This window comes from Chrysemys picta, chromosome 4 (genome assembly GCF_011386835.1).
Source record: "Chrysemys picta bellii isolate R12L10 chromosome 4, ASM1138683v2, whole genome shotgun sequence".
NCBI classification, from domain to species: Eukaryota; Metazoa; Chordata; order Testudines; family Emydidae; genus Chrysemys; species Chrysemys picta.
The window spans coordinates 93,254,691-93,278,707 of NC_088794.1; the positions used below are offsets into that span (position 1 = coordinate 93,254,691).

Sequence of the window (24,017 nt, forward strand, 5' to 3'; positions counted from 1 at the left end):
TAATTTCCCCCCTTTTTTCTTGCTTTTCTCTCTCTCTTGCTCATGTTACATCAGTTTGTCTATACAGGAGTGTGGGAAAGACTCTTCTGTCAGATTGACTCTTTTTGGAAATGGTTGATTGTCTGCACTGTAAGTTCTAAAATTGACTATCAGTACCAACATGCAATATGTGTGCCTGTGTTTTTCTTCATCTGTGTTCCAGCTCAGAAGACCTAGACGTGCGCTTAGGGTTTGACTTGTGCACAGAGGAACAGGATTTCCTCTGTAAAAGGAAGAAATATGTTGCTGCTGCTCTGAAAAATGTTCTCCAGCTAGAGGAGGACCTGCAGGATGATGAGGTATGTAGGACAGAATCCCAGATGTTCCTCCTCAGCTCCAATGATCACTCAGCAACTGGACACCTAATGTGACATGTTTACTATTATCAAAACTTCTGAATGGTCAGGAAGCCCTCGATTCAAGGGTGGCCCTCTGATACCAGCATTCTCATCCATCACATCAGTGGACTCAGTTGTCTCATCCCTCCCCTCCTGTGTCTCCAACACACTTGACTCCTTTGCCACACAAAGTCCATCCCAATAAACCTCAGCCATGGCTCATTCCAAAAATCTGCTTCCTCCTTTCCTGTTCCCATGTCACCAAAAGCCTGTGGATGAAGTATCATGACCCCATGGTCTTACTCCAATGCACATTTGTTCTCTCCTTTTTAGTTCTGTCACATTCCTTGTCAAATAGTACTATTTTTGTCTCATTGACACCCATGCCCACAATTCCTGTCATTCATTTGTTACCTTTTGCTTCCTCTTAAAATCTTCTCCCATTCCACACCCTCTTTTCTTTCTATGAAAGATCCTGTCAATTTCACCAAACAGAAAATTGATACAGTCCTCCATGATCTCTGTCGTCCTTCCCCTTACTTGCCCCGTCACCTTCTAATACCCTCTTCTTCCTTTCCTGACTACTCTCTCTACCTATCTCAGCAACTCCATCTCTTCCCCACTCCGACCTTTCTTTACTATCACCCCTCCCATACTTCTTCCTTAACCTGTCACTGTGCTCTAGCTACTTTCCCTCACAATATAAGTATGTTTTGGCCTTTATCCATCATAAGCATCTATACTTCTCACCACCTGCCTCTCTAATGACTGCCTGATCTCCTTTCCTCTTTCACCTCACAACTGACAGAATACATCATTTATATTTGTTGCCCTGAATTAAATTTCCTTCTGCTTCATCTTGCATCCCATCCCAGCTAGTTATCAATTTCTCTCTCCAGCAAAATTGCTCTCACTCAAGGATTTTAATAACGGCAGAATCTCAGGCTCTACTCCACCCTCATCCTCCTTGTTCCTTCCAGTGCTTTTGACACTATTCATAATCATCTCCTTCTTGACATTTTTCCTCTCTGAGATTTTTGTTGTACTGTCCTCACCTGGTTCTCTTCCTGTCTTACTATTTGATTCACTGTACCTCTTTCCTCTTTCTGTATGTTTGTTTTGCCCTCAGGGAAAGAACTGTTCCTCTTTTTGTGTTTGTACCAAACATAGTACATTTTAGGTACACTGGAAACAAATAACAATAATACTTGAATAAAAGCAACTTCTCCTTCTTTGCCTTCACCTTGTCCCACTTAGTCGGGGTTGGAGGCTCTTGTTCTTTATCTTCAAGCATTCCTATCGAGTGTGTCTTCCAACATGTCCTCTTTAGGAATATAGAACTACCTTTTTCTTGGTCTTTCTCGGGGTCTTTGGTCCATGACAACCAGATCTTATACTCTCTCACCAGCATACCCCATGTCTCATCATTTCATTTGACCCAGCCATCTCAGTCAATACTCCCTCAACTTTTCTATGATAGGGCTACCCACTTCATGGCTCATACAATTTCATTGTGTAGCCTATCAGCTCTTGTCTTACCCAGCATCCACCTGAGCATTCTTATTTCAGCAGTGTACCATTGTTGTTCTTCTGTCTCCCTACTTAGAGTATAGCAGTAGGAATATACTACTGACCACCTGACCAGGATGGTGATGGTGATTGTGAAATGCTCAGGGAGATTACAAACACAGAATACCCAATAATAATGGGGAATTTCAATATCCCCCAATTTGACTGGCTACATGTCACCTCAGGACAAGATGAAGAGATAAAATGTTTAGACACCATTAATGAGAACTTCTTGGAGCAGCTAGTCCTGGAACCCTCAAGGGGAGAGGCAATTCTTGATTTAGTGCTAAGTGGAGCACAGAATCTGGTCCAAGAGGTGACTATAGCTGAACCGCTTGGTAATAGCAACCATATTGTAAGTAAATGTAACATTCTTTTGGGGGGGAAATACCAAAGAAACCCACCACAGTAGCACTTAACTTCAAAAAGGGGAAACTACACAAAAATGAGGAAGCTAGTTAAATGGACATTCAAAGTAACAGCCACAAGAGGGAAATGCCTGCAAGCGGCATGGAAACTATTTAAAAACACCATGTATACCCCAACACTAAATGTATACTCCAAATAAAAAAAAAACAGCAAGAGGATAAAAATGCCACAGTGTCTAAACAACAGAGTAAAAGAGTTAGCTAGAGGCAAAAAGACTTCATTTATAAACTGGAAGTCAAATCCAACAGAGGAAAATAGAAAGGAGCATAAACTCTGGCAAGTCAAGTGTAAAGGTATAATTAGGCAGGCCAAAAAAAGAATTTGAAGAGCAACTAACAAAAGATACAAAAACTAACTGCAAACATTTTTTAAGGACATCAGAAGCAGAAAGCCTGCCAAATAATCAGTGGGACCACTTGATGATCAAGGTGCTAAAAAGCACTCAGGGAAGACAAAGCCATTGTGGAGAAGCTAAACAAATTTTTTGCATCAGTCCTCACTGCAGAGGATATGAGGGTGGCTCCTACGCCTAAGCCATCCTTTTTAGGTGACAAATCTGAGGAACTCTCCAAAATTGAGGTGTCAATTGATAAACAGTAATAAGTCACTGGGACCAGATGTTTTCACCCAAGAGTTCTGAGGGAACTCCAATATGAAAGTACAGAACTACTAACTGTGGTATGTAAGCTATCACTTAAATCAGATTCTGTACCAGATGATTAGATGATAGCTAATGTAATGCTGATTTTTTTTAAATGTCCCCATAGGCAATCACAGTCTGGTAAACCTAACTTTGGTACAAGGCAAATTGGTTGAAACTATTGTGAAGAAGAGAATTATTAGGCACAGAGATGAACACAATTTGCTTTTGTAAAGGGAAGTCATGCCTCACCAATCTATTAGAATTTTTTGAGCGTATCAACAAGTATGTGGAGAAGGGTGAGCCAGGGGATATAGTGTACTTAGACTTTCAGAAAGCCTTTGATAAGGTCCCACAACAAAGGCTCTTAAGCAAACTGTGCAGTCCTGGGATAAGAAGGAAGGTCCTCTCATGGTTAAGAGATAGGAAACAAAGCATAGGAAAGAAATGGTCAGTTTTCACAGTGGAGAGAGGTAAATAGCAGGGTCACCCAAAGATTTGTACTGGGACTAGTGCAGTTCAACATAGTCATGAATGATCTGGCAAAGGGGGTAAACAGTGAGGTGACAATGTTTGCAGATGATACAAAATAGTGAAGTCCAAAGCAGACTGTGAAGTATTACAAAGAGATCTCACAAAACTTGGTGACTGGGCAACACAATGGCAGATGAAATTGAATGTTGAAAAATGCAAAATAATACACATTGGAAAACATGATCCCAACTATACATTCAAAATGATGGGATCTAAATTAGCTGTTATCATTGAAGAAAGATTCTGGAGTCATTGTGGATAGTTCTCTGAAAACATCTGCTCAATATGCAGCGGCAGTCAAAAAAGCTAACAGAATGTTAGGAACTATTAGGAAAGGGATAGATAATGAGTCAGAAAATATCATAATGCCATTATATAAATCCATGGTACCCCCAAGCATTGAATACTCCGTACACTTCTGGTCATCCCATCTCGAAAAGATATATTAGAATTGGAAAAAAGAATTTGGAAAAAAATAAATGAGAATTGCCAGAGAAGGGCAACAACAATATGGAACAACTTCCATATGAGGAGAGATTAAAAAGATGGGGACCGTTCATCTTACAAAAGAGACAACTAATAGGAAAGGCTACCATTGTGTCATAGAGGTCGCAGAAGTCATGGAATCCGTGACTTCCAGAAACCTCTGTGACTTCAGCCCACGGCGGCTGGGAGCTGCAGGGTCTCCCTGCCATCTGTGGTGGTTGGGAGCTGCGGGGTACCGCGGGGGCCAGCTCTGACCCGCTGTGGATAGGGTGACCAGGTGTCCAGGTTTTGACTGGAATATCTGGTTGAAAAGTGATCCTGGCAACTCCAGTCAGCACCACTGACCGGGCCGTTGACTGTCCAGTTGGAGGCGCCACACAGCGAGGCTGGCAGGCTCCCTGCTAACCTCCGTGCCGTGCAGCTCCTGGAAAGCAGCCAGCATGTCTCCTCTCCAGCTCCTACATGTAGGGGCAGCCAGGGGGGCCTGCACACTGCCCCTGCCCCAAACTGCCGGACAGGGCAGCGCGCAGAGCCACCTGGCCATGCCTCCACGTAGGAGCCGGAGGGGGGACATGCCACTGCTTCTGGGAGCTGCTTGAGGTAAGCGCCACCTGGAGACCCCTGACCCCCCCTCCCATGCTCCAATCCCCTGCCCAAGCCCTAATCCCTCTCCTGGCCTCCAAACACCTTGATTCAAACTTGGAGCACCCTCCTACACCCCAAACCCATCATCCCCAGCCCCACCCCAGAGCCTGCACCTCCAGCTGGAGTCCTCACCTTAACCAACCCTCTGCCCCAGCCCTGATACCCCTCCAGGCCTCTGAACCCCCTCGGTCTCAGCCCAGAGCACCCTCCTACACCCCAAACCCATCATCCCCAGCCCCATCCCAGAGCCCGCACCCCAGCTAAAGCCCTCATCCCACCCCGTACCCTAACCCTTTGCCCCAGCCCTGATCCCCCCTGCCCCCCAAACCCCTTGGTCCCAGCCCCACCCCAGAGTCTGCATCCCCAGCCACAGCCCTTAGACTCCCCACACCCCAACTCCCTTCCCCAGCCCAGAGCTCCCTCCTCGCACTCCGAACCCCTCAGCCCCTGCCTGGAGCCCCCTCCTGTACCCCAAATCCCTCATTCCTGGCCCCACATAAGAGCCCGCACCCCCAGCCTGAGCCCTCACCCCCCCCCGCACTCCAACCCCCTGCCTCAGCCTAGAGCCCCCTCCCATACTCCAAAACCCTCGGTCCCAGCCTCCTACACCCCTAATCCCTCATCCCCGGCCCCACATCAGAGCCTGCACCCTCCCCTCTCTGCACCCCAACACTCTGCCCCAGCCTGGAGCCCCCTTCCACATCCTGAACCCCTCATTTCTCACCCCACCCAGGAACCCGCACCCCCAGCCAGAGCCCTCACCCCCTCCCGCACCCCAGCCCCCTGAGCCAGCCCGGTGAAAATGAGTGAGTGAGGGTGGGAAGAGCGAGTGACAGAGGGAGGGGGGATGGAGTGAGTGGTGGGTGGTGCCTCGGAGAAGGGGCAGGAAATGGGCAGGGCTTCAGAGGTGGGGGGGCAGGGGCGGGGCAAGGGTGTTCTGTTTTGTGCGAGTAGAAAGTGGGCAACCCTAGCTGCGGGCGGTGGGGGAATCCACAGCTCCCGGCCGCCACGGGAGGCAGGGGGCTCTGAGCTTAGCACCTCATAGCCGCTGTGGGTGGCGGGGGCCCCCTGGAGTGCCAAGTCACCGTGGTTGGTGGGGCTACCCCGCAGCTCTGAGCTGTGGGTGGTGGGGGACTCAGAGCTCCGAACTGGGGCCCCTACAGCTATCCAGCCTCTGCGGGTAGTGTGGGGACTCCACAGCTCCCCATTTTGTCATGGATATTTTTAATAAAAGTCATGGCCAGGTCATGGGCTTCTGTGAATTTTTCTTTATTGCCTGTGACCTGTCCATGACTTTTACTAAAAATATCCATGACAAAATCTTAGCTTACTAATAGGGGATATGATACAGGTCTATAAAATCATGACTGGTGTGGAAAAAATGAATAGGGAAGTGTTATTTACCCCTTCACATAAAACAAGAAGCGGGGGTCTCCCAATGAAATTAATGGACAGCAGGTTTAAAATAAACATAAGGAAGTATTTCTGCATATACCACACAGTCAACCTGTGGAACTTGTTACCAGGGGATGTTGTGAAGGTCAAAAGTATAACTGGGTTAAAAAAAAGAATGAGATACGTTCATGCAGGAAAGGTCCATCAATAGCTATTAGCCAAGATAGTCAGGGACACATGCTCTCGGTGTCCCTAAAACTCTGACTGCTGGAAGCTGGGACTGGATGACAGGTGATGGGTCACTTGATAATAGCCCTGTTGTGTTAATTTTCTCTGAAGCATCTGACACCTGTCACTGTCAGAAGACAGGATACTGGGCTAGATGGACTATTGGTCTGACCTAGTATGGACATTATTATGTTCTTCATTGGCCAGCATTCTTTATTGGCCAGCCATACATCATGGTGGACCTAATCATGTCTTATACACCTTGTGCTTTAGTTTACTTAGCATCTTACTTCCATCTTTTGTTAGTTAAACTATTTTCTTCTACTGCAGCCCTCCATTCTTCTAGATCTCTTTCCAGTTTGTATTTATCTTCATGGTACAATATAATGGCATTGGTGAAAAGCATGCTCCATACAGCCTCTCCCCAAACCCCTTGCGTGAAGGAGTCAATTACAATCATGAATAGAAATAGATTTAGGACTGATCCTTGATGTAGACCTACCTTCACAGTGAATGGCTCACTGTAGTCACAACTGCTTCTTGCTACTGTTATGTTCAGACTATCATGGACATTTGCAAGGGTAGCACATGTCTCCAGCAGATTGTGCAAATGCAGACACCACCATATCAGGTCTCTGTGAACTCCGTAAGAAGCCTTCTCTAAGTCCACAAACTAAATGAAATTCCTTGTATTTCTCCCTCTACTTCTCCTGCAATGTGTGGGCTGCAAACATTGCACCCAGCACTGACCTTTCTGGCATAAACCTGACTTGGTTGTCACTTATTGATGCGCCAGCTCCTGAAAGTGTCTTTTCTCACTAATTTTTTCCAGCCATTTCATCACGTGACTCATTAACTTGAGGGGTCAGTGTGATGGGGTACACCAGGCCCCCAGATGGAGGCCCCATGGTCCTACTGCACCTTGCCCCAGGAAAGCAGGGGCAAAGGTCGGTCCTCCAGACCTGCCTAAAGAGGCTTCATAGACGCAGCCAATCACAACCCAGCAGGCTCAGATAAAAGGAGCTGCAGGGCCTTAGCAGCTTAGTTCCTGGCTGGGACCAGAGGGGCAAGGAAGGGTCCTCTCTGGCCACAGAAGTCTGAGGGACAGCGAGTTTGTTCTGGCTGCATTTTGCTTAGCTGGGTTTTCAGGGACAGAGAGGTCCCAAGAACCTTAACCCTGAAGTAAGGGTGAAGCAAAAAGGGGCTAGGTAGGAAGAGGCCTAGGGAAGAATCAGCAATGAATTGAGATTGAGCAGTGCAGAATTGCTGTTTTTAGGGACCCTAGGTTGGAACCTGGATGTCAGGAGACTGGGTTGTAGGCAGTCAGGCCTAGTGGTTGGAGTCTGAAGGCAGTACCCAGGGGTTGAGATAGGTCCAGAAGCAGGGCCAAAGGTCAGAACAGGAGTTGGAGTCCGAATGCCAGAGCCTAGGGTCAAGACAAAGTCAGTGTTGGGAATCAGAACCGAGGGTTGGAACCAGATTACCAGGAGTCAGAGAAGGCAGGAGCAAGGGTGGGACAGGATAGGAACAAGGCTGGGTGCAGGGCAGGATCTGGGCTGGAGCAGTGGAGGACCAGAGCAGGAACAGGGCTTGGCAAGAGATGGGCACAGGGAGGGAGAGGCTCTGTTGGCATATACTTTGAGCAGTCAGCAAGCTATTAATGCTGAGCTTCCTCAGCCAATCAGGCATGGCAGTCTATCAGGCAGCTTAGCTGGCTCATTAGGGGTGTCAGGAGTACTGAGCAGTGTTAACTGCAGGGCCTGACTCCTGCCACTGGAGTAGTGGGCAGGTCTGGGTTCCCCTATCGACCACAAACAAAGCAGCATAAATCCTACAAAGGGGGCAGGGCTGAGCTAGGAACCCAAACAAAGGGCTGCATTTAAAGGAGACCGAAGTCAGGACTGAAGGCTCTTCTAAGGACAAATAGACTGTTCATTTATCAGACAGTTTAATACCCCTGAAGGGATTCATTTGGGCTTTATGACTCAGTTGGAGGGCCAAGCCACGGAAGACTTGCCAAGTGAGGTTGACAAAGCTACAGGAGGTGACAGCAGCAGAAAAAGCTTGTAGTACAGCAGCTGCAGGACTTGCACAAGAAGTGAGTGCCCCTCCCCATTACAATTAGTAATTACTACATTCTTCCACATCCCCTTTATGCTTGAAGATAGAGACCAATATGTTCTTCCCCCATTAGCTGGGTGTTTTTTCAGTTTGGAGGATTAATTTAAGGAAGTTCATCATCATCACCACCACTGCCTCATGGCCCAGTGATTTAAATACTTCAATTGCTACACCATCTGGTCCCTCTGCCTTCCCATGTGTCATCATCTTTAATGCTGTCTGACTCACTAACACAGTGATAGCTCTTGTGAGGTTGTTGTTTGCTCATATTTAGCTCAATGATTTCCTCAGATTCTCTCCATTGAGCAGTTTCTTATAAACCCACTGACCTCTCCTAATGATTTTGCTATCTTCCACCAGTACTCTTCCATTTTTGTCTTTGATACACTTCACAACTCCCAAATCCCTAGTGCTTCTTTGTCTGATCTTTGCTAACCTCTATATTCCTTTTTGCCCTTCCGTCCTCGATAATCTACATATAAAGCTTTAAGTGCCTGACCCTTAGCTTCTGCAACAAGTATTTTCACCTTTTTCTTTATCAGCCTATATTCCTCATAACTGTCCACTGTTCTTATTTCTGCCATCACTTAAGCCTTCCCTCCTTTTTTCTTTTCTGTTTCCTGCACATCATTAGACCACTACCATACCTTCTTTCATTTGTCCACACACAGCTTGTGAGCTTTCTGTATTACCTGTGGATATTTTTCTCCAAACTTCATTGGTATCATCATGGCTGGTTTGGTCATTGTCTGACCTCTATAGAACCTCATCCTTAAATCTCAGACTAACTTCCGTATCTGCAGGCCTCCACCACTTTATCCTTTGTTCCACAGCTCATCTTTTAGCGCCCCCTACCCCTGCATTGCCTTTTTCACCCAGAAGTCTGTTACATGCAACCTATGTTGCTCTGCAATCTGCTCTCCTGGGATCACTTTACAGTCTCACATTTTTTAGATCTCTTCTCCTTGTCAGGAAGTAATCAGTCTGGGACCTGTTGGTACTGCTCCTGTATATAATTAAGTGCTTCTTCCTCTTTGTGAAATATATATTGGCAACAATCAGGCCATGGGCTCTGGCTAACTCTAAGATATCCTCACCAGCTTCATTTCTGGTAGCAAAACTTCATCCTCTGACAGTCATTATAGCTCTCACTGTGTTCTCTCATATCTATTGAGATCTGCTCTGATAATTAGGTACTCAGCGTGTGGTACTTCACTCATCACTTGGCCCAATGCTATGTAGAACTCTACCTTCTCCTCTCTCATACAGCCAACGTGTGGCACATATCAGAATATAACATAAAGGTTTTGGTTTCCGGTCAGTGCTGTTCTAACTTTCATCAGCTGGTCACTCTTTCTTTGGATGTCCACTATCATATCCTGTAATATTTTTGCTACTATTATTCCTACTCTATTCCTCTTTGCTGCTGAGCATCATCTTGTAGCCTCCTTGATGTACGTGGATTTCAATCCCTTCCATTTTGTCTCTTGTATTCAGGCAATGTGCACTCTCCTTCCCTTCATCATCTCGACTACTACTTTTTGTTTCCATTTCATTGTTCCCACATTCAGGGAAACCAGACGTTACTCTTAGGCTTGCCTATTTTTAGCCATATGTGCCACAATGTGGTAACTTGACCATTTTCATCAGACAAAGAGGTTGTGTGTCACTTCTGGGTATGGTGACCATGTTTCCCTATGGTGAATACACAATACCTGGTCAAATTACTCATATTCAAGTGAGTTCAATGGCAATCAATCAGAATTATGCAGTACAAACATTCAAATTAACATCAAGTTGACTGAGCCCCTGTTGAAAAGAATTACTGCATAGTTAGATTCTTTTTATTTACCTTCTTATCATTAAGGCTTTATGGTTCATATGGGTTGGGGGCGGCTCCCACACACTCACGTACACCTCTCTCACATAGGGGGAATGAGGGAGTGACCGATATACCTGACCCTCCCTGACCGGCGCTCTCCGCCCTCTATGCCTGGCTGGGACCCTGGGATGGACCTGCCTCTCCTGGCATGGGGAGGAGGGGAGGAACCGCGGGGTGACATGCCGCCCCACCCCAGATTTCTGCCAGGGTTCACACCAGAATGTGGCCAGCCACAGCCTTTTGGCACAGTGTGGGAGGGAAGGGACGAGAGCTGCTTCCAGACACAGGGAAGGAGGAGTGGGGGGAACGGATGACCTGGCAAATGTCTTTGCAGAGTTCAACTCTTCTCTCCCCTTGTCCTTTCCTGCTCGCACAGTGTCAAAAGACAGGTAACACCTCCAGGCTGCTGCTGGCCACCGACATAATCCAGACGCCTCCGGCTACAGCATGGGCTGGAAGGGGTTAAGCCCTAAGGATGCATTGTGCACCAGGGCCCAGGGAACCTGACTGCAGGGGCTTCATGTAACCAAGTCAGAGAGGTGGCTCAGCAGAGGGGCCGGAGCAGCCCTGTGCTCCCTGAGGGCAGGACCTAGGGTGGGGGAGGGGCAGGTGAAGAGAGTGCTAAGCCCCTGCTCCCGGGGCTGCTGTGGAGCCTGTAGGTTCAGGCTGGGAACAGGCTGGAAATTGCTTCATCCCCACACACATACACTCCAGAGCTTGGCTGAGGGGAGGAGAGGATTCCCTGTGCCAGTGCTGCATGGGGCATTGGCACATGCAGGGCTTGGCTCCTCCTGGGCAGTGCCCTGGGCCTTAGGGTCTTGGGCTTTCCCGGGGCACTGGCCTAGCCAGAGACAGTGGGGGAAGGACCTGAGCGTTCTGACCAGGGGCTGGTTCTACGCACAGCACTGGGAGCAGGATGCACCCCACGGGGGGAGGGGGAGATATGGAGGAGCAGAGGGGCTGGGGGCGGGAAGGGGCAAAACAGGGAGAGGACAGCAAGAGGGGGAGCACTTAAAGGGCCGATTAGTGGGCAGCAGAGGCAACATGTAACTGGCTGCTGCCTGGTGCCTGCCCGCTCTCACTAGCCACGGCAGCTCACAGCGTACAGCCAGCTCCGACCGGAAATGGGATGGGGTGGGGCGGAGCCCTGCTGGCCGAGAGCCCACGCGCAGAGGTGGCTGCGCTGACAGACTAGCAGGGGGAGCGGCTGGCCCCGCACACTGCATCTTTGCCCCATCACGAGCCTTGCACACCCACCCCAATCATCAGCCACTGGACCCCCACCCCCAACTCACTGCTGGTGGGCAAGTGACTGGCAAGCAGAGATCTGTCCAGCAGCAGGACCCACCAGCAGTGAAGTGGGGGAGACAGAAAATATGGGACAATTTGCCCATTTTTAATAAAAAGTTGGGACACCTGCAGGAATATGAGACTGTCCCTTTAAAAATGGGACCTGTGTCCCCCAGAAGTAGGGTGACCAGCTTACCCTTTGTACTGATATACTCGTTGAAGATGAAGACCTGTGGAACATGTGCAAATGACACAACTTTTACAAACTGGCTAGCCATGCTTGACATTCTTGGTTTGAAATTGGAGTTTTTCCTTCTCCTAGGTGGGCTGCCTGCATGGCTAATGAACCCCATCTGCCTGGGGCAAGCCGCTTATAATGCACCAGACCCGCATCATTCACACCCCCACTTCCAGTTAAAAACAGCTCTGCCATGAGAAGGCAAGTGGTAGGAGTTTGACTGTTAGAAGCTATGTATTGAGCCAGCCATATGAGGCATTTTCTAGGGCGGCCCGTGGGCCACCTGTGGCCCGTCAGGGTAATCCTCTGGCAGGCTGCAAGACAGCTTGTTTACACTGACCGTCCACAGGCATGGCCGCCCACAGCTCCCAGTGACCACGGTTCGCTGTTCCTGGCCAATGGGAGCTGCGGGAAACGGCGGCCAGCACATCCTTGTGGCCTGCGCCGCTTCCCGCAGCTCCCAGTGGCCGAGAACAGCAAACTGTAGCCACTGGGAGCTGCAGGCGGCCATGCCTGCAGACGGTCAATGTAAACAAACTGTCTTGCGGCCCGCCAGTGGATTACCTTGACGGGCCGCATGCAGTCAGCAGGCCGCAGGTTGCCCACCACTGTTCTAGGGAGAGCTCATCCTTCAACACATCTTGGCCACAAAAACTCTTTAGGAGGAACAAAAGCAACTGAACTTATTATAAGTCCTTCCCCTTCTCTATTCCAAATAGAGAGGGCCTGAGCTACTGAGGTTGGGTCCAAATCAGATTCTAAACTTCTCGAGTGTTCAGGAGTGTGTGTGTAAGTGTTTCAGTTTTGACCTTGTCAGAAGAGAGACTACAGTTGTGATTTGGAATTGGATTGGGTCTAGTGCTCCGTTTCAGGTTCATCTAAATGTTCATATGTCATTTGCTTTGCAGTAACTTGCTGTCTTTGTATTGAACAGATTCCTGTGGTGGCAATCATGACAACAGGTGGTGGAATGAGATCACTGACAACGACATATGGCAGTCTACTGGGTTTCAAGAAGTTAAATGTCATAGACTGTGCTATGTACCTGACTGGCTTGTCTGGCACGACATGGTAAGGAAGACATGAGCAGAGTTTCTCTATGCTGCTGATACAATGATCTATGCTAAAGAAGCTACCCCATAGCCAGCGTTGTGACCCAAGCCCTATTTTTAATCCATTTATAACTTTGCCAGAAAAATCTCTTTTTGGAGTGGAAAATTCTTATAGTTAGTGTCAGCGCAGAAGTATATGTTTAAAAAAATATTTTAGGGAAATTGGCCAGTGATTTTAAATTTACCAGGCAGGGGAAATGTAATGTTTGTGATTTTAAAAAAATGTAATTTTGGGGGGGAACCTAGAACTCAAAGGCAGATAGATTTAGGACATGAAACCTTTTGTGAAGTTTACATTAACCCTTCAAATTGAAAACGTTAAGTTTAGCACCTTCTCTAATAAAAGCCTCCATTTGTTTTTTCCCCTTCAATATATTTCCCAGGACTATGGCAAATTTGTACAGAGATGCTGATTGGTCTCAGCAGGATCTGTCTGGGAAAATCAATGAAGCTCGAAAACATGTGACCAAATGCAAGATGGGTTCTTTTTCCATGGAGCGTATGAAGTATTATAACAAGCAGCTGTGTCAGCGGAAACAAGAAGGACACAGGACATCTTCTATAGATCTGTGGGGGCTCATTGTTGAATATTTGTTACATGATGGGGTACAGTATGTCAAAGCATGGTTTTATTAAATCATTATGGTGATTAATATTGCACTAATAATCTTATCTTTATGGCTGAGGAAACACTTCCCTTAAAAGCCATTCAGTTTTCAGAGGCTTATAACTTTCTGAAACTGACCCATTTGGGACAATATTTTTTCATGCTTGTTCTGAATGCAGCGGGGGAGGGAAGGGGGAGAAATGACCATTTTCACTAGTAGGTTTTTGGATGCTTTTTGTTGGAAAAATCACATTTTGAAAACGTAATAGTTAAGTGCTGTAGGTATATTTTGAAGATGTTTTCTTTAGAAATAATGAAATTATAATTGTTTTAGAACAGCAAACAGTAGGCTATTATCCACTCATTTTTCACAGCACATGCAATTGCAGTACTCCTGATACATGCATGCCCAATCCTATGTATAGCTGCAGTATTGTACATTAAACTGGGATGTCAGCTGGTTATGAGACTCATTCTTAACTTAGACCACTCCAGAGCCTCTACGCTGTAGGCATCTCTTTCTCCTTTTTAGCCACTCCTATCATGTTGGTCTGAAAGTGCCATCAAATCATGTACCATATAGTTATCAAGAACTTGCAGCCACCATGGTTGTCAGCTCTTCATGGGAATTATGGAGAGTATGGAAGATCCCAGACATATTAACCCCTGCACACAGATCAGTCATATAATGGAGAACATGGCTGAAATGCAGGCATTTTTCTGTATTCCAAGTACAGATATAGTGAGTAGATTCCTATGTCAGTTCCTTTCCCCCACCCATCTTAATTTAGCTACTTTTCTTGTAAAAACAGAAAGACAACCATAAACTCTCGGATCAGCGACAGGCAGTGGATCAGGGTCAGAACCCACTGCCCATCTACGTGGCAATCAATGTCAAGGACAACTATAGTACTTTGGATTTCAAAGGTAAAGATATTCCAGAGATGTACTTGATCTTAAATCTAGGAAGCGGCTCAGTTTTGTGTGTAAGACCTCATATAGATTACATAAACCCACCTCTAAATTAAAAACCAGACCATGGCCTGGTAAAAATTGGCATAGTTCCACTGACGTCAGTGGAGCTACATCAGCTTACACCAGCTGGCTTTTTGTAATCACTAGTTTTAATTTTTGTGGTGTTTCTACATTTCTGGTGTTTGTGCTGGATTGGAAATGTTTGGAATAAACTTTCAGGGGTTCAACCTTTTTCTAATGCCTTGTATCCATTTGATAACAGCATAACTCTTTATCCTCAGCCAGGGGTCTGCTCTAAAAGATTTTTGGGGGTTTTGTTTTTGTCTTTTTGTTTGTGGCTCTGTTTGCAGAATGGCTGGAGTTCACCCCCTACGAAGTTGGATTCATGAAATATGGAGCCTTCATTCGCTCTGAGGACTTTGGAAGCGAGTTCTTCATGGGTCGGCTGATGAAGAGGCTCCCAGAATCCCGGATCTGCTACTTGGAAGGTGATTTATTGTCCTGGAAAAATGGCAAACTAATAAAAAACATAATTGATTACATAAACTGGGCACTGGTGAGTCACTGCTGTGTGACTGGCAGCAATGGTACAGTATCACCTGCCAGAATATATGCCAGTACCATATATGAATTAATAGTTAATAAAGTGGTTTCTTTTGCATTGATAAAGCAGGAAACTTAAAATAATAAGTGAATGGCAACTACTAGACTTTAAACATTTTCTATCTGAAATTTTCTATTTGATTTTGCATAACAATACAGTTTACCACCAGTCCAAGAATGAAATCCTGGCCCCTGTGAAGTCAATGGGATTTTGCCATTTATTTCAACTGGACCAGGATTTCGTCCAGAGGCCAAATCTACACTGTGCACTAGGGGTGTGATTCCCAGCTCGCACACACATATGCTAGCTCTTATCTGAGCTAGCATGCTAAAAATAGTGTCGCCACTGTGGCACAGACAGTGTCAGTGATGGCATGGTCTAGCCGCCCTGAATATGTACCCATGGGGTTCAGGCAGGTTTGTACTTGAGGTAACCAACGTGTGGTGCCGCTACCCATGCTACTGTGGCTACACTCCTGTTTTTAGTGCATTAGCTCAGATGAGAGCTACTGCAAGTATGTGTACGTAAGCTGGGACTCATGCCCTGAGCTCGCAATGCAGATGTAACCCAAGTGTCTTGAGTTTAATCTCTTAAAAATGGTCTTAATCCAGAATTTTAACTCTGATGGATATGTCTCTGTGTGTGTGTGTGGTCCGTTGGTGCGACGATGACATTTTCATGCTATCTCTTTTTGAGGATTCTGCAGTGACTCTGAAGTCCAAAGCATGACGCGCATGCTCATGAGCATATAGGGCAGACGAGGTCATTGGGGAGCATCTTGGTAGCTATAGCAGTAGTATGATGCTTTTCCTTGGCAGCTAACAATCGATTATTTCTGTCCTCTTCAAAGGCTTGGAAAGCTCTCAGTGTTGTGTGCTGCCTTGCTGATCTATTTAACGCAGCCTTCTCAAGATCATTCGGTTTTATTGCACCAAAGTGTATACTGTCCTTGATACTATCCTTGTAGTGCTTTCGGGGGTGGCCTTGATCCTGGTGTCTTTGTGCCAATTCTCCATAGAATTTTTTTCTGGGGAGTCGATATTCAGGCATCCTAATGATGTGTCTAACCCAGCGTAGTTGGGCTTTTATCAGCATGGTCTCGATGCTTGTGGCATTTGACTTTTGGAGAACCTCCAGGTTGGTTATTTTGTCCTGCCAGTGGATCCCCATAATGGTGAGCAGATATGGAAGGTCTCTAGCTGTTTGATATGCCATTTGTATGGTGTCCAGGTCTCACTGCCATAGAGGAGAGATGTGAGCACAAAAGTATTATAAAGTTTTATTTTTGTTGAGAGGGTTATGTTGTGGGATTTCAGGACTTTGTTACATAGCTTTCCTAATGACTGAGAAGCTGTCTGTATCCTGTTTGTGATTTGTTTATCAAGAGATCCATCATTGGAGATATTGCTGCCGAGATGGGTAAAACTGTCAACTTGCTTTAGTTGGATTCCACTAGTGGATATGCTAGGGGATATGGCACAGAGCGGTGAAGATGATTGATGCAACACCACATTTTTCTCTAGGCTGATTGTAAGGCCAAACAATTTTGATGCTTCAGCGAAGCAATCTACAATGAACTGGAGATCTCCCTCTGTGTGTGCTAGGAGGGCACAATCATCTGCAAAGAGTGCTTCTCTTAGTAGTAGTACTGTTACTTTTGTTTTTGCTTTAAGCCTTATAAAATTGAAGATTGAGCCGTATCTGATGTCTATGCCTCTGTTGAACCCATTTATAGCATGGTTGAGAACTTGGGTGAAGAAAAGGTTGAACAGTACAGGGGCAAGGACACAGCCTTGTTTGACTCCATTTGAAATGGGAAAGGAGTCGGTGAGATCTCCATCACTGTAACAGTGTGACAAAAGGTGACAAAACCTCACACGGTCAGTGAAAATGTAATGCTCTGCAACACAAGCACACCAGTGATATGTAGAAAATAATAGAATAAAACTGACCCTTTTGAGAATCCAACATACCAGTGCTGCCTGTATTTCAAAATTCTGCAGAGTTAATACACTCCTGAAAAGGGGAAGAGAAATTAAGAACTGTAAGCAACAGAGAAAAGAAAGATGATGTGGGAAGGAAGAGAATGGGTGATCTGGAGAGATACAAGAAGGCTTCCATCTTATGATGGATTTGACCTATAACCCTCACTGTGACAGACTATCTGAATTAGAGTTGGGTAAAATTGTACCATTCAGGCAGAGAAGAACTGCACTGCCCGAGGAATTACTTGGGAGGGTGGTGGTTGGGGGGGCATTGTGCCCTAGGAGTCATAAATTCCTTTTCAAGCTCTCAGTTGTGCATGACTATGCAAGCTGCACCATGCTTTAAAATGGTTAAAATTGTTCCCTTGGAGCATCAGACCTGGTCTACAGAGAGAGCAGCATAGATGAGAAAAAGAGCATCCCTGAATTTCCCAGAGCACAGGCACTGTCATGGCCCCTTTCAAGGCATACACAAGAAAGGAAGATTCTTTGCATCCTACCTGCACACTTACACAAAGCCAGACACAATCTGGTCCTTAGAATCTAAAGACCCCAAGTCAGATATTAAAAGCAGAAGTTTGGAATTTTGTAGAGACAGATGCCTGCAAAAAATAGAAGGTAAGGGAACAACTTCAGATGGAAGGATAAAAAGGCAATTTTCAATTAACTGCTCCCAAGACTCGATCATATAGGTCTCCATAAAATCTCTAGCATGGCCCACTCTCATGATTTTATCAGAAGTCTTGAGTTATGTGGTGTGTTTTTTCTTGAAGCCCAGAATCATGGGAGTACATGAGAAGTGCAACTTTCATTTAAAAAAATATTTCTCAGCCCTCATGGTTTTAGAGTAAAGCTTGAAAATGTGCACTGAGAATGCCCTAAAGTTTTAAAAAAAGCAGAAAACAAATATAAATAACTCAACATTTATTATTTAAAAACAAATCTCATTATTTTTAATCCAATCTTTTATGATTTTGGAGGACCTGACTTATGATTTTTTAATGTTTAGGGTTGGCAATACTGATCTCTCTCTCCTTTCACAGGCATGTGGAGTAGTTTATTTTCCCTGAATCTGTTATATATCTGGAATTTGTCCCACACGTCAGAGGACTTTTGGCACAGGTGGACCCGAGACAGAGTAAATGATATTGGTAAGTTACTTTGTACCTCTGCCTTACCATTTATTTATCACTATGCTTCACACCCATTTGTTGTGTAAACCGTGCACTTGCTTTTTGGAGTTTTATTTTTAAAAATCTGCAGAGGCATTTTATCTTGCCTGGAAGGAACCAGTTTCAAAAGACTAATATTGACTACCATCATGGGATCACTTCTGAATAACCAATTGATATTGTTCCTGCCCTTTGATCACTATTATCACTGACTATATAAGAGAGTAAATATATTCAAGAATAATGATCCTGGTTTGCAGCTAATTAGAGACTCAAAAAACACCACATCAAGATTGGCTGAATTTTTAAGTTAACAAATACAGTTCAACTTGATTTATTTTTCAGGATTATGATTTGTAGGCGGTGTGACGTTGTATGGCTTATTGGATGTTAGGGCTTTGTTTTTAATCCAGCCCTGGGGTATGTTAAGAAATTTTGTCTTAATAGATCAAAAAAATGTTTATCTACCTTTTGTTAAGGTGCTCGTGAGACCTTTCATCATGGACACCATAAACTAATAGTGTAGAGATTGTTATTGTTTATTATTGCTATTTTGGGGGCTCCTCAGAAACATTTATCTAGGCAAACAAACCCTTTAGTTACTTCTTTTGCAGAGGAAGAGCCCGTCCTACCTATGAGGCCACACGAACAGAAGAGTCAAATATTCACCACGGCAAGCCCCCTTTCCCGTGTTCTTCGTGGTGCCATTACAGAGCGCACGTCAGTTGCCCAGTACCACAGTTTCCTCAAAGGCCTCCAGCTGCATAATGACTACCTAGAGAATGACAAGTTTTGTAGATGGAAAGGTAATAGCACTTGCCTTTCAGCAGCATCCTTTGCAGGAATTTGAGGTCTGCGATATAGTGAGGAGATCTGCGTGACTTGGGAGAGAATGAACGGATTTTATTTAACAACAAAACAAACAATTCCCACTTTCCCCTCAACCCTCTCCCCTCCCCCCCAGCTTCCCTACATGCCAAAGTTTGAATCTACTTTTAAACAGAATTGTTTGATCAATCAATTGAACTATACAGGGCTGAAAATCTTTAGTGACATGGATTTGATGGGGTTCAAGCTCATTTCTCTTTGGGCTGTAGCTGGTTGATTACAACTCCATAGTTTGGCTCAGTGTGTTGGCAGCATTCACAGTCTTTATGAACAGAGAGGAGACATTAAGGCCCAGACTCTCAAAGGTATTTAGGGAGTTTGAGCCTGTGGGCCTTAGTGGGTAGACAGAAGAAATCTTTGATCATCAGAAGAGGGTGCCACTGCAGGTCAAAAGGACCAAATGCCGGCTTCCTAGAGACCCCTCACCTGCTTATTTAATGCTCTAGTAAAGGATCTGCATTTTAAACAGAACAACAAATTAATTTATTTTTACTGTTAGCAGCTAAATTCTGTGGTTATGTCTACACTGCAATTAGACACCCGTGGCTGGCCTGTACTGGCTCATGGGGCTTGGGCTGTTTAATTGCAGTGAAGACTTCCAGGCTCTGGGACTCTCACAGGGTCCCAGAGCCCGGCCTCCAGCCCAAGCCTGGAAGTCTTCACTGCCATTAAACAGCCCCAGAGCCTGAGCCCTGTGAGCCTGTCAGCTGGCACACACCAGCCACGGGTTTTTAATTGCAGTGTAGACATACACTGTATTGCACATTATTGGAAAAATATGACCCCTCCTATGGTACTGTGGTAAAGTAAAATATAGACTGATCTTGTAATGGAAAAGCTTTCAAAGCAAGTACATACATGGGAGAAACACCAAAAAGAGGATAAATATTTAGGAATTTCGTCACCCTTTCTAGTGTACTCGTAGGAGAAGGGCTCCCAAGCCAGCAAGCCACAATCTTTAGCCAAGTTCTTTGAATATTAATCTGATCCTGAACATGTAATGTGCAATGTAGTGTGTTAATGTTTTCTTGTAACTTTGCCTTAATACACACACACACACACACACACACACACATCAAATAAATGCATCCAAAAGAAAAAGGGGGGGAAAGTGGGAAGGAGGATGGGTGGGCTAGCACAGTTTGAATGAGCCAGGAATAGAATGACCATGGAGAGTCTGACATCAGAGAAAATAGTTGTTCTAATTTAAGGCTGAGCAACAGTGATGTAAATAGTTTATCAAATGTCTAATGAAATTAGAAATGTTGAATGGGGCTGAATACCCTTTTTTCTTGAACAGTGTGTTCATCAGAGCATCAGCAAACTGCTCTTCTGCGATTTCCCTTATGGCAAGAAATATTTTCCTTTTAGATACTGTGCTGGACACATCACCCAACCAGCTGACTGAAACAGCAGAATACTTGTCCCTGATAGATACTGGATTCTTCATCAATACCAGCTGCCCTCCACTTTTGAGGCCAGAGAGGAAAGTGGATGTTATCCTGCATTTAAATTACAGTGCAGGATCACAGATACTGGTGAGAGAAATCAGATTATTCTGTTTTCTTTAGTAATAGTCATTTGTCTTAAGTTTTTAGTGATATTGTTTCTATTAAAAGCCCTGTGTTAAGTATTCTGAACCACAGTATTTTAGCTTAATGCTGTATCTTAAAGTTGTATTCACAACCTGTAACCTAACCATTTACTCAGTGTTTTTTGTTGAGTACTCCAGGGAAAATTTAAAAACCTATCCATGTATTTTCATATAATGTATGTTTCTCAAACCACATTCTTTCCAAGAGGAAAGCCAGTGCTATCCCAGAGGTAGCCCAGCACAATTTAGTATTAGTTCATAGAATCATAGTTGCTGTACTTCAGGAAATCCTGATCTCAGCCTATTCTTTGGGTTCTCATATTGTTCTCTTCCTTGATACAGCCTTTGGACCAGTCCTGTAAGTACTACTCAGAACAAGGAATCCCATTTCCCAAAGTTGCTCTGAGTGAAGAAGAGAGGAAAAACCTAAAAGAGTGCTACCTCTTCGATGATGCCGAGACTCCAGGAGCTCCTATATTGCTATTTTTCCCATTAGTGAATGACACCTACCAAAGTTACAAAGCACCTGGTAAGTTATCAGCAGTAGCCAAGCATTCAATGAAGGCCACGCTGGCTAGCCTATCAACAGATTGAATTTCATGCTTTAATTCATTCCTCTCCACTTGTTCATTTCCCTACAACAAACCTCTTCATTGCCTAACTTAACATTTTTACTTAGTTCTATTACATATTTCTTATTAAGAAGAATAGGACCCTGTTTTACTTCCATATTCACCTTCATCTGTTACACACCCCTAGTTATCTTGCTGTATATTAGTGTAAATTGTAATAAAAATGCAAAATCTTTAAACTAAGGTCAAAGGAAATGTACATTTAAGGAGAAAATCCAAAATAATTACAAGCTTCCTTCTCTTTTAGCAGACTTTTCTTTCCTTCTTTTGGTGTCTCTAATGTTGGGTCTCTGTCCAAAGTATAAAAAGGCCAGTGTCACAACTCTGAGCCTCCATGTAAATAACCTATTCACTGACTGGATCACTATTCCTCTTTTCAGTAGGAATAGCCTTTCCATTGGATGGGACACTGTTTCACCTATTAAATACCTTTTGAGGCTTCTACTCTTCTTTTGGTTCCATTCCCCTTCCCCAAATCCTGCCATTTGCCATGTCAGTATTTCCCTTTCCTGCTTGAGTCACATGTGAAGACTTCTCTAAGGCCTGGTCTATACTACCCGCCTGAATCGGCGGGTAGAAATCGACCTCTCGGGGATCGATTTATCGCGTCCCGTGGGGACGCGACAATCGATCCCCAAATTGGCGCTCTAACTCCACCAGCGGAGGTGGTAGTAAGCGCCGCCGACAAAAAGCGGCAGAAGTCGATTTTGCCGCCGTCCTCACAACGGGGTAAGTCGGCTGTAATACGTCGAATTCAGCTACGCTATTCACGTAGCTGAATTTGCGTATCTTAAACCGACTCCCCGCTGTAGTGTAGATGTACCCTAAGGCTGTTATGAGCAGATAACAGGAGACACTCATAGAGATAGTCACCTATACCTCTCCCTTCAGCACATCAGGCAACTGACATTCCCCTGATCCAGGGATCAAATTACTGGATTGCAACAGAAACGATTGTAAAACATGCCCAGAGCATTTAAATGAGTGAGCACTCTTACTGCAGAGAAATCTCCGTCTCTGGGCTGTTACTGGTGGTACATGACAGAAATAAGCCCAATACTACAGCAATGTCCTGTTGAATTTTTTCCCCAGGTGTGAAGCGCTCCAGCTTAGAGATGGAAGAGGGCAAAGTTGATCTCACCAGTCGCTTTTCCCCCTATTCTACATATTCAGTCACATACAAGGAGCAAGATTATGATCAGCTGGTTAAACTGACTGAGTACAACATCCTGAATAACAAACACCTGATTCTTCAAGCCTTGCGTACAGCAGTGGAACGGAAAAGGCGACATAAAAAATAGTCACCATGCCAAGTGCCTTTATCTCTGGGAGGATGAGCATATGGAGAACCACAGCTTTTCTGAAGATTGGCCAACAGTCCTCAATGGATTCCAGTTTGACCCTATTAACTGGCTGTCCCTGTTGAGCAAAGGTCACCAAATAAAGAAACCTTCCTTGTTCCCTAAAGAATTTAATTGCTACAAAATTAATTTAGGAGAAAAAAGTGCAATTTGTAGCATGGTGGAAATCCAGTACATGGGTAGCCATATACAAGGAGCTGCTGTGGTGGTGGCATGGTCTAAATGCCAAGAGAGTGAGTTTAAAAATATATAAGTCCAAACTACAGTGTACACACTGGATTCAATTAATCTTTAAATAGTAAAGATTTCTATTGTTCTGCCTTGTTTTAGTGGCTGTTCTGTGAAATATTGTCCAGGGGCCAGACTGTTGTTGTGCTAAAGTGCATTGTAGGGAAGAGGACTAGGAATCTTGCCAGTCAACCCCTTCAAGGCTCAAGGACAGCTACCATCCCTGTGATGGAGGGGAAAAAACAAGGATTGCGCTCTCTAGATACTTACAGGTGGTCTTTAAGGTATAGTCTTGTTTTTGTTCTGAGATTGCTGCAGATCTCCCTCTCAGTGCCTACAGGGTTAGGCAGCAGCCAAATGGGGATTTTGTGGATTGCAGTGGAGCCTAAAACTGGGATTTAGGTTTGTCTGAGGTTTAAGTTCCTAAGTATCTTTGTGGATCTGTTCCCTAGTTCTTGCAACACACTCTGCTTAAGTTTATCTTGAACTGCCACTTCATATTGGTTTTTCAATATATAAACTGAATGTTTCTCCTGGTCTTTAAAGTTACATAGGTGCCCTTGTCATTATCTGTTAAGTATGTTTTTAATCAACAGTTCTCATTTAAAATAAACATATATCCTGACTTGACCATTGTCTGGGACTTGATGGTATTTAAGGGTAATTTTAAAGGCAAACTGACCTAGAGTGCACTTTCCTTTTCTTCTTCACTCCATACCTGTGTAAAGCAACCTAGCAGGTGGTCATATATAACCACATAATCGGACAATTCTTTTTTATCACTACTCTTCTGTGTGGAGTCCAAGCATTAAAACCATGTGAATGCTACTTGGCATAGCCTGTTCAATTTGGCATCAAGTGTGTAGCTCTTATTTTTCTGCAGCTCTGGTGATGGAGACCCAGAAATATTGACTCCTTCAAATTTGTCTCCCCTAAGCATGCATTTCCTCTTTGAGAGTCCTGATTGACTTTCATTTCTGAGTTTTAGTATAGCACTTTCAAGCTTTTGTAAATCCGCAGACAAG

General features: G+C 44.8%; 1 protein-coding gene across 1 annotated transcript; it reads left to right on the forward strand.

Moving 5' to 3' along the window:
• Positions 1–207: 207 nt before the first annotated feature.
• On the forward strand, positions 208–23,617 carry LOC101934370 (cytosolic phospholipase A2 epsilon-like). Its single transcript, XM_005284722.4, has 10 exons — positions 208–338; positions 12,769–12,905; positions 13,330–13,552; positions 14,366–14,480; positions 14,879–15,016; positions 18,161–18,268; positions 18,904–19,095; positions 20,549–20,715; positions 21,114–21,300; positions 22,496–23,617. Exons 2-10 carry the CDS (start codon positions 12,787–12,789, stop codon positions 22,702–22,704), a joined length of 1,458 nt encoding a protein of 485 aa, XP_005284779.4. The 5' UTR covers positions 208–338; positions 12,769–12,786; the 3' UTR covers positions 22,705–23,617.
• Positions 23,618–24,017: the final 400 nt, after the last annotated feature.

Excerpts from the sequence above, each read along its gene's own strand:
- LOC101934370 (XM_005284722.4), top strand. The coding sequence starts at position 12,787 with ATGACAACAGGTGGTGGAATGAGATCACTGACAACGACATATGGCAGT. Across the intron at positions 14,481-14,878 it reads TAGTACTTTGGATTTCAAAG|AATGGCTGGAGTTCACCCCC; the intron begins GTAAAGATATTC and ends CTCTGTTTGCAG. Across the intron at positions 18,269-18,903 it reads AGACAGAGTAAATGATATTG|AGGAAGAGCCCGTCCTACCT; the intron begins GTAAGTTACTTT and ends CTTCTTTTGCAG.